At 36.1% G+C, this 11,546-nt stretch overlaps 1 protein-coding gene across 1 annotated transcript; it reads left to right on the forward strand.

Annotated features, from left to right (window-relative positions):
- The first annotated feature begins 3 nt into the window (after positions 1-3).
- LOC144658871 (SUZ RNA-binding domain-containing-like) lies at positions 4-9,498 on the forward strand. Its single transcript, XM_078519353.1, has 7 exons — positions 4-127; positions 503-579; positions 2,257-2,329; positions 4,528-4,649; positions 4,993-5,037; positions 6,651-6,719; positions 7,618-9,498. Exons 1-7 carry the CDS (start codon positions 65-67, stop codon positions 7,661-7,663), a joined length of 495 nt encoding a protein of 164 aa, XP_078375479.1. The 5' UTR covers positions 4-64; the 3' UTR covers positions 7,664-9,498.
- The last annotated feature ends 2,048 nt before the right edge of the window (positions 9,499-11,546 follow it).

The following is an 11,546-nucleotide window of genomic DNA, read 5'->3' on the forward strand; positions in this document are numbered from 1 at the left end:
CGATCTGGGACCAGCGGTTACAGCGTTTGCTCACGCGTACTGCTCAACTCGGACGGAAGTCAACATGGCGGCTGAAGAAGACGATGAAGACATTTGGGACAGTTGGGAAGATATGGCGGATTCTGGGGTAAGAATTGGCTAGATCGTGTTGATTTCATTACTTCGAATCGTTCATGCAATTGTGTTCACAACTGACACTCACTTAGGTGCATAAAAATATAAGCATTCGTTTAATTTTCTATGAAAAATGTAAGCTAACTATGCTACCATCGGTAATTATCTAGTAATTTCAAATATTTGTGTGACTGGAAATTGCATTTTATGTGTATTATCTTCTTGTCTACAGTGTATTGTTTTCTTTACTTTAGTAGCGCGTTAGTTTTTTTTTTCTGGATGCGAATTTCACCTGAAAAATTATTCAAACATTCTTTATTATTCTTGATCCAACCCAAAAATTACAATGCTCAAGCTTATTTTGAAACAAATTAATTTTCATATTCAGGAATTGGAAAGACGAATGGAAGAAAGGGAGAAACAGGTCAGAGAAAAGGATCAGAAAGCTTCAAACACTTCAATAAAGTAAGATGAACAAAACTAAATGTGCAAAAAAAAAATAATATTCTGTACAGTATCAATTGAAAAGATAGCACTGTTAATCTCTTCATATGAGCCCAGTAACAAGGCTGACTCGGTTAGTGGGATGAATTTTGTTTTCTTTTCATATGGGAAATTTCTGCCTGTTCACGGAGATGGATAGTTATGACAGGATCATCAAGGCGTTAAAGTTAAGGAACAAGCATTTTGCCTACTAAAGAGTGTTGCTTGTACATGTACATGTATTTCTTGTCACTGTATGTCTGAACACTTACAAATAGAACAACAGATAGAAGCCATCCTGGTCTAGAAAATTGTTGAAACCTGCCATGATACCTATTATTAGCCATCATTTCCTGGAAAAGTTTGTGGACTTGAAAAGAAATAGTCATCCCAGTAACCAGGATGAAGTGTTCATAAGGGAAAATGTCCAGCCGGAGAGATTAAAAACCGAGATCTCTGTAACCGGGCTAGCCTGCGACCTGGTATGAACACATTAATTTTTTTACAGAGGAAAATTAATAGTTGTAAGGCAAGATCTTGGAAGCCAGGCTCATATGGGGAGGCACTTAGTGTAGGGAGGTGTTTGTAGATCAGTTGAATCATTGTCAGTGATTTTGTTTTCAGATACATGTACATGTATGCTTTCATCACATTGTTTTCTTTTGTACTTTGTTTTGAACAAAAAAAAAAGGAATTGGGCAAATTAAAAGGCCTCATCACAGTTTTCGATGCCATCTTGACGGGTAGGCAACGCAGTAAGAAATTACAGTATTTGTATTGGAATCCGAGGGCAAAAACAACTTATGAATTGTAAAGTTAAGATACTAGCAAAAGTTTTTATTTGTGCAAGTTTAAAGGATGTAGCTGGGCTACAGTAGAAAACGTTCAGTTAGGTTTGTAATTTTCTACAAATTGACGCGGTTTGCGGGAAAAAGTATAGACAAAATTTAATGTCCAGGAGATTAAAAACATAACTGAACGCTTTTTAGCCCAGTTTCATCCTTCAAACTTGCCAAATAAAAACTTTTGCGTAGTATCTAAACTTTACAATTCAGAAGTTGTCCAGAATTAAATTTTTGTAAAAGATATTTGCCTTCGGATTCCTATACAAACAATATAATTTCTACCCACTTTGCCTACTCGTCAAGATGGCATCAAAAACCATGATAAGGCCTATTAGTGAGCGTCAATAATTATTATAGTGGTCCATGCAAAATTTTGTCTGATTAGGGAACCAAAAAAAATGCTCCTTTTTATCATGGAGCAGTTGGCCAGGTTTTCTTTAGTGCCGTTATTTCTATTCTGTGTGAAAGCACAAAGCAATGTGCATCAAAGTCTCTGAATTCCATGAAAGAGAACTTTATAAATGTTGAACAGTAATTAATTTATGTGATTAGACAGTTTAGTTTGTAACGTCAATGTACCGGTAATATGCAGAATATTTTAATATTATTGTCTATATTAAAATACCAATCTAATCAAAATATTGCAAGACTCATAAAAAATATGACAAATTATTCTACACACTCAAATGTCTAACACGACACATACATGTACATGTACATGTACATATATTTATTAGTGATGTGGTCTTATACCTTACCTTAGGCAAAATATTCATGCAGTTTTGTTTTTGTTTTTTGTTTCATTTACTTTCAGATTACAAGAAGCTAAGACTGGCTCACCAGTTCTTATGCAAGAGGATACAAACAGAACTATTTACAAACCACAGGTATTATTTTAAAATGTTCACTGCAGGGCGTAAAATTAACTTTTTTCCCAGTAACCACTTGGCTCCCAAACATACCAAAATGGTAGCCAATTCCAAAAATTTGGTCGCCATTTTTTTTTTAAAAAAAATAAAACACTTCTCACTGTCATTTTATTAGATAGACCCTTTAAAATAAATCGTTTTCATCACATTTGCATTTACGTATTTCAATCTCGAATGGCTTTTGCGCACAAGAACTGGGACGACTTTTGGTGACATTACATGAAGTACCAGAGAACACCGCTGACCATATCAAAATAGACGCACGTACCACGTACGCAGCGAAGACTACACAATGTTTGACAGTGATTTGGCGATGTTTTGACTTCATCTATGGATTTAAACATTTCGTGTTGAACCATTTTGCCTTGTAAACTTCAATGCAATACAAAGAGCAATTTAGATAGAAAGCAAATATATTATGTGACTGTTTGTGTGGCTTTGATGAAACTAAAAATGAAAGTTGCCCGCCTAAAATAACAACGCTCGATTTCAAACCATATCAGAGGTTTTCTTACAGTTTTGGGCAGATAAATAACCTTCAAAACTAATATACGGTATTTAGCTGAGATGTACATGTAAGATCTTTCGATAAAGCAAGAAGTTGTTGTGTATGTTGTGGTTTAAGGTCATTGCCCTGTATTGCATTGCGCATCCTTACTGCGCAGAATTTTACGCGTATTTAATGCGCGCGCGGGCGGAAATAAAAAAAATGGGGGGTTTTTTTTTTTGTGTGTTTGGGGGGGGGAGAAAATTATTTTTTTTTTTCTAAAATGTGTGTGTGTTTATTTTTTTTTTTTTTTTTTTTTTGGAGGGACAAAATATTTTTTTAAAAAAAAAAAAAAAAAAATTATTTTGTTTAAAAAAAAAATATTTTAAAAAAAAAGTGTTTTTCCCAGCACGCGGAGAAAAAATAAAAAAAATTTTTTTGATATATATTTTTTTCTCCCTTCATTTTGTCCTTTTTTTTTTTTATATTTTTTTTTTTTCCAAAAAAAAAAAAAAGGGGGGGTTTTTTTTAAAATATTTTTTTTTTTTTTTTTTTTTTATTTTTTTTTTTTTTTTTTTTTTTTTTTTTTTTTTTTTTTTTTTTTTTTTTTTTTTTTTTTTTTTCCTCATAATAATAAAAAAAAAAAAAAAAAAAAAAAAAAAAAAAAAAAAAAAAAAAAAAAAAAAAAAAAAAAAAAAAAAAAAAATACTTTGCTCACCCTGTGCATTTTTTTTTTTATGAGTTATGAAGTTTTTGATGAATAATTATTGGGCAATCCGATGCGATTTGAAGTCGATTGTGCGAATTCTAGTCGCCAATTTGGCGACCAACTTTCAGGATTTGGTCACCAAAGTGAAAAATTTAGTCACATTGGCACCTGTATTAGGCGCAATTTGACACCCTGCACTGACGTGAACAGCACTGATTAAAATAATCTGTAAGAATCTACAACAATGTATCATTTCACATACGGGTACATTATGTATACTTATACTTGACTGTATACTGTTTTGTACATGTTGTACGTCTTGTACATGTTTGTGAAATTTTACCAGTACTGTTGTTAACTGTTGTAAGAGTGTTTCAGATTCAAAAAAAATGTTTAGAATTGTCCTATCCACATGTACAAAGTTCTGTACATGTACATGTATAGTGTATTTGTTCTGGTTCAAATTTATTTTTTGTTCAAAAAAGTTTTAAACCAGATTAGTTTTTATTTTTCTCATTTTCATTTTTTCTCATTCACTTTCATTATCATAATCTGAAACAGAGAAAAATAAAAATCAAATCAGTTAAATACATAGACTTAGTAAGTATTTGGGTTGGTAAGCTTGCATTAATTTTGTCTATCAGTGTGACAGTGCATGGTAGCTGCTGCTCACCAGTTTTCCATGGATTAAGGATTATTAATAAACGTAGATTTTTAACTTTACTGTAGTATATTCAAGAGGGCCACAAATTTATTAGTTGAAAAACTGTTACTTGCACTCTCGTAAAATAAAGTTTTGATTGTACTGTATGATTGATTGCACTTGGTGCTTGCCAGAGTCATGCGTGGCTCCACCATTTATGTATCTACACCTTCTCCAAACTCAGCTATTAGCAATAAATTTAACATGTACAAGTATGTTAAATGTAAGAGAGTATTATTATTTTTTTATATATGTAGTTAAGAATTTTAAAGAGGCCAGATTCTGGTGGCACAAATCACACAAACAACCAGGGATCATCCAAGGACAAGCCTGCACATAAAACTTTGGCCGAAAGACAAGCACAGTATGCGGAAGCCAGGTACAATTGAGTGTATATTATGCAGACAAACAAGCGGCGCTTTGTTGTGGATAATTGTAATAAGACTGAATTTTTGCTTCTGTGGATTGTTTATGTTGGTTTTAACTCATTTACTTTCCCTTTTACATTGCACTGTATGTTGATTTTGTAATAACAAGAGAGAAACAAAAAAATATATTTAAAAGTTTATTCTACTGTATGTTGTACATGTATTTCCATGTAGTTAAAACAACTACAAGGGCCTACATGAAGTACATGTACGGGTAATTCTACTCTGTAGAATTGTAGCCGTGTGTATTTTTTTTTTTTTTTTCCTGTTGTTTTACTTTCTCTTTTTTTCTAGAGCAAGAATCTTGGGAGCTGCATCAGATGAAAACAATGAGTCAGAGTAAGAATTTGCTTGACATACCTTATATTCACCAACTGTTATCAAACATTCTACAGTAAACACCCGCGTGTAGGAACCTACAATTTTTTAATTTTGGAAAATAGTTTTTTTTTTTTGGGGGTTTTTTTTTTTATTTTTGGGTATTTGGGTTTTTTTTATGTTTTTTTTTTTTTATAGGGGGGGGAGTTTTTTTTTTTTTTAAAAAAAAAAAAATATGTGTTTTTTTTTTTTTTTTTTTTTTTTTTTTTTGTGCGGTCTAAAAAAAATATTTTTTTTTTTTTTTTTTTTTTTTTTTTTTTTTTTATTTTTTTTTTTTTGTTTTTTAATTATTTTTATATTTTTTTTTTTCCCCATCTCTTTTTTTTTTTTTTTCTTTTTTTTTTTTTTTTATAAAAATGTATTTTCCCCGTTTTTACTTTTTTTTTGGGGGGTTTACTTACTTGGTTTATACCTGCTGTACATGTGTAGGGGTCAGTACAGTGCAAATTTTGACTGGGGATAGACAAGCACTGCCACTTACATGCACACAAGGTGCACCGTCCTCAACTTCCACTTCTAGACTACACGACCCAACAAGCGTGAGGTGAAAATGAGCACAAGTTGCTGTCATCTGAGGGTGAGACACGCAATTTCCCACGGCCATGTTTTACACTCACATTATTATCAGACCCAGGTTGCCACAACCCCCCCCCCAACCCCCCCCCCCCAACTCCACTCCCTCGACACTTTTGTTAGGTTTCCGTAATAATTTGCCAGTATCACTTTATACTTCCTGGTGGGAAAGAGGCAATGTAATAGTACATTGTCTTACCCAAATACAGCACCTGGACTGCTTTAGCCGAGATCCAATGTGACAACCTGTACGCCACTATGTCTGCGAAATGTTATTGTTTCACTTACAGGTAGTGACTCAGAGTTTGTAAAACAAAACAAAAAAGGCATACTGTTACAGAAACGTAGAAAAATTAACATCGTTCACATAAAATTATATCAACACTGACATTTTACAACTTGGTCACAGTACTCTCTTAACCACAAATACCGTACATGTACATGGTTTATCAGTCGACCGATTGGTTGAGTCGCGGGAAAACTGGGTATTACAATTCGATTGTGTCGCGGGAGCTTTGGGTATTATTTAGGTCGATCGATCGAGTCACTTCAGCGAATTTTAGCTTATTCGCAAACTGAAACACTAAAATATACTGATCTTTTCTGGGGTTTACTTCTAAATCAAAGCAATTTCAGTTTGTCTCGAATCGACTTTACAAGTGTCTCAGTTTGTCTCGAAACGACTTTACTTGTGTCTCAAATCGACCTCGACTTGTCTCGGAACGACTTGTCTCGAAAAGATTTTGTCTCGAAACGACCGGATACCATGTACATGTATTAACTACTGACCTTCCAAAATCCTATTGTTCTCTCTCTCTGCAATATATCAACGATTGCAGCCATGAACCACAACATCAGTGTGTGCGCAACTGAAATCGTCGATGTAATGCAGAGAGAGAAAAATAGTTTTTGAGGAGGGTCAATAACGCTGTAAGCCTCAGTAATTATCTATTAAATATTTCATCGTTCAGTGTTATTTGCTATTCTTTAAACCACAATAGGAAAGATGGCATGCCACAAGCAATACAAGTTGAACAGAAACTTCCAGAAAACGTTATTCGACTACCAAGGTACAAAGTGTGCATGTAATGCTCGTTAGTAAGATTTTTTTTTTTTTTTGCTCGTTAGTAAGATGCATTTTACATGTGGGGGGCCTTAAATTTCTATATTCAGGGCTCAAATTTGACTAACTTTTTGCTAACTAGCCTAGTAAGTGACACCTTTGATTTCACCTAGCCAAAACCAATTTTCTACTAGCCAGAACTTTCGAAGCATGGTTTTCTTTTAATTTTTGTTCTCCCATAATTACGGGCATTATTTTTTTGTTTTGTTAGACAAAGTCTGTGTTAACTCACGAAAAGAACAAAAACTTGCTTGTTTTCATGGAGGCACTTTGCTGTCTTCATTGGGTCTTTCCCTCGCTCCTACCCACTGCAGAATAATCTCGGGTATCCAACGTAACCGAATCTTAAATGTGTACATGACAGCTTTTTTTTAAAGCGTCCACGTACGCGACCTCTCACCCTCGTTGTTCATGCAACCTTACCCGATCACTGATAAGCACTTAAAAAACTTTTTTTACGGGAGGCTCCGCCCCAAGCTTTTCCCCTTACCCTTTTATATACCATTTTGACAGAAATTGTACCCCTTTCGTATACCTTTTACCGAAAAAGGTACCCTTTTCATATACCTTAAAGACATGGCATAGACTTAGAACAGGACGTTTTCTTGTCATTTTCAGTGCACCTGTTCGAAATATTTTAATTAATTCATTTTCATACCCTTTTGGTTACCCAAACTTATGAAATCGCTACCCTTTTATATACCTGAAGCCTGAAAAAGGTACCCCTTTCGGGCGGAACCTCCCCGTATCGCCATTATATGGAGTACCCCCCCCCCCCCCGGTCTTTTCCCCCCCTCCCTCCTCTTCGTTTTACTCCGCCTCATATTTTACTTGCATTTTCTTAGGGGTCCTGATCACAATGGCTCTAAAGGGTTTGAAGCCACGAGGTGAAAACTGGTACACAGTGCCAATAATGTCAACTATAACAGGGTGTTTTATCGGAACTACGCGACAAACAAAGAACTTCTATGTGCATTGGATCTGAAACTACGGCCCCCGAATTGTTTGGTGCTTATACTTATGTATAAATGTGGCAGCCGTTCAAATAATTCAGACAAGATCTGTGGTATTTGTGGGAAAATTTGGTACACAAGCTGTTTACATGTATATGTATCATCGCATTGCGGAATAATCGTTTGTTTGTGACAATCTTATTGGGGAAATGTACACAAGAACGGAATGACTTTCTGGTTCACGTGATGCTACACCGCGTTCACGTGTTGCGGCGGGTTTTACAGGAACGCACAGAACCAGTTTCACATGGCGAAACTTGTAGTTCACGTGTCATGAATCTAACGGCACGTGAAATTGCAATGAATCGCATTGGACATCGTAGCATCTCATTCACGCTTTAACAACGGAGCACTTTGACTCCACGAAGAGAATAGCAAAAAGATAAGAATGTCACTGTGAACTCTGCTAACAAAAATGGTTGTTATCCATGGCTTGCGTAGATAGCCTGGGAATGCACAATGTACATGTACGAGAGCGTTTGAAAGGGGAAAAGACCCTACGAGAAGGAATAAGAAACTCCTCATTAACTAAAAGGCAACTCGTTGCCATGAACTGCTCCTTCATCTGATTCGGGTTTCATTACTGTACGACATGTTTCCTCAACAATGTGCTATTCAATCGCATTGATAAATCACAAACTGGATCAAGCTTAAACGATAGAAGTTTATTTGGCATCAATCCTTCTGAACGCAACCGATTTTTTTTTTTTTTTTACTTTGTTCTAATCCGTTCTTTCGTTACAGTCAGTTTTCTGACTTGTAAGACCATTTTCGACGAAAACCACGGTCCTACGATCCTGGTCTAAATTTGGAAAAAAGAATGACGTGGTCAAAAGGATTTACTTTTCAGTTTTTCCAGACTGCCTCGTGTAAGTGACTCTATTGTGGATGTGTATTTCCACTGCTCTTTCAAATCAGGTCTTCGGAGATGAAATGCGGGCTCATTTTTTCCGATCAGCGGCTGTAATCGAGCTTTGTTGATGTTGGGACCAAGGAAGGTCTTGTAGCGTTTACTTGTTTAGCCCAGGCCTACAACCAGGCTCTCCACTTGGAGATCAGATAGGCAAATGGATATGAGGGAAGAACTTCATGTAAGCCAAAGCGGAAAAGAACTTCTCTCTTGCCCCTCCCCACTCCCCTCTTCTTATCTTAAAGGGACTATGTCACGGATTTTACCAGATTTTCAAACAGCCAAATTTTTTATTTGTGTCGCAGGAAACCCTAGTCGATTTTTGAGGTGCCATTTTATAAAAATTGCTACATGTATATTAGAGCACTGAAATTGTTAACGAACATCTTTGCAATTGGCTACGGATGGCTCGGATGGAAACTGATTGCAACTTTAAAAAGTAAAGCAAAGCTTGCTCTTTCAAGTTGTTTCCAAACGTCTTCAGAAAAAACGATATTTATAGCCGTAGCTTGATTTCTATCCGCAAATTTAGGTTTTATCTTCATTTAGATGTTCAAAGTGATAATGATTTAAATGGGTTAAGTTGCCTACTACTAATTTCAGAACAGGTTAGACCAAAAATCTGCGAAATCCCCGTGACATAGCTTATTTCATCCTGAGTGGACAGGCTGCTTGCAGTCTGGTGTAGTGTTCAATGTAAAATTATTCATTCGTGTCAGACAGGATACTTGCTGTGCGCTTGACAGCCATATCCTCCAAACTGCTGCTGTTTAAATTGTGAAATAAACTTGATGTAGCTGAAATTAGTTTACTGTTTTTGTTAATGATAAGCAGAATTGGCACTTTCTACCGTTTTTGGCCTGTGAGCGGTCTTGCTTTTGGTTTGAACACCTAGGGCACCATCGCGCAAAGAGAGAGAAGAGGTCCAAAAATGAAAATTTTCTGAAAACAGCGAATGTTTCCCAATATACAGGCTATGAACAACCTTGGGTATCAGATGTTTGAGACAAAGTACTCAACCGGCCAAACGATCGATTGTTGGCAATGGTTCAAAATATCCGGCCGAACAGGTCCTTTACAGCATATGCAGCCTTTGAGTAATCCCCTGCGCTTGACTTGGACTCCTGCCTCCAGTTGTTCAAAAAGTGGATTACGCTATCCACCGGATAAATCACTGTCCAGTAGATAGCGCGGTATGTCTTGTTAACACTTACAGTATCCACCCGATAGCGATTTATCAGGTCGATTATCCAGCCTTTGAACACCTGGGCCCCGGTGTCCGATTGTCCTACTCGATGATGAAGGGCATAATGCCCAATACGTGCTGTTACGGTAAAATTCGTTTTAGCGTGCCAAGGTTATAAACAGCCTTATGCGCATCATTTAGAGAACTATTTCTCGGCTACTGTTAGGCCCCATTTACATGAAAAGAGGATGTTCCTAGCACTAGGATCCTCCTTCTTTTATGAAAAAAAAGAGAGGGGGGGTGTTCCTCTCACTGTGCTTTTCTCCTGGCGGGGGGGATACACCCCCCCACAAAAAAAAAAAAAAAAAAAAAAATATTTTGTTTTTGTTTTTTTTTTTTTATTTTTTTTTTTTTTTTATTTTTTTTTTTTTTTTTATAAAAAGGAGGATGTTCTTGTTTCTTTCCTCCTTTTCTATAAAAAACCCCCCTAGTTAATAATTCCAAATGGTCGAAAAATATCATTGCATGCAAGGTTTTTGATACCTATCGCTCCACGACCCAAAAGAGCCCAATGAGCAGATGGTTTGAAATGTCTGCAAGTAAGTTGTTTATTGTACATATGTATGTACAACCTCTATGATTTATGATTTGGAGACCTGGTGTACCACAGGCCAACATTTCGATTTTGGACAAATGACCTATGTCCTCCGCAATGTATGACGTACCACTTTTCAAATGGCTTATTTTCGGTTGATGGTGCGCAAATGTTCTCGACGATTTTGGTCCGATGACAGAAAAAGTGAACACTAACTCAAATTGCCAAAGGATGCGAGAGTATAAAAAAGGGGGAAGGATTATAATCACATGTTCCAGCCAAACAGAGAAAATAAAATACCGTATTTATTCGATTAAGCGCCCAACCTCGAATAAGCGCCCACCTCGAATAAGCCCCTTTACCCTGCAGGTAGGAAAGGTTAATAAGCGCCAAGCCTTGAATTAGCCCCCCCCCCCCCCCCCCCCCCATATTACTATTGAAACTGCGGGTGAAATTGACTATTTACTACTAAGAGACTTCCTCGAAGACCGAGTTTTCTCAGTATTTGGTTGCTTGCTTTGGTACATCTTCACGTCTTATTATCATTCATTGTTTTGCTGCAAAATGAACTAACTACTTGCTAAAAATGGTGAGAATTTTATAAGCACCCAGTCTCGAATAAGCGCGCACTCTCAAGGTCCAATAATGTAATAAGCGCCCAAGGCGCTAATCGAATAAATACGGTATTTGACTAAAATGAACATAACATGCACATATTCCAACTGGCAGGAGGCGGACTCAAGCCCAGTCAACTTTATTTCACACTATTCACACGAATAATAAATATTGAAAGCGACTAAAGAGATTTATATGTATACGGTGTATATAGAGCAGTTTTCAATTGAGTGTCGTAAAACCAAAACCAAAGTAATTACTCTGGCCAATCAAAAAAAAAAAAAAAAATCCAGTAAACCAATTAAAACTCAAATTAAAAAATTTTAGCCGGCAAAAAGGGGGGGAAAACGTACCCAAGGGGGCCCCGTTTGTTTTTTTTTTTTTTTTTGTTTGGGTGAAAAAGGGGGGCGAAATTTTTAACCAAAAAAAAAAAAAAAAAAAAAAAAAAAAAAAAA

Source organism: Oculina patagonica, chromosome 6 (assembly GCF_052425735.1).
Source record: "Oculina patagonica isolate OP01 chromosome 6, crgOcupat, whole genome shotgun sequence".
Classification (NCBI taxonomy): domain Eukaryota; kingdom Metazoa; phylum Cnidaria; class Anthozoa; order Scleractinia; family Oculinidae; genus Oculina; species Oculina patagonica.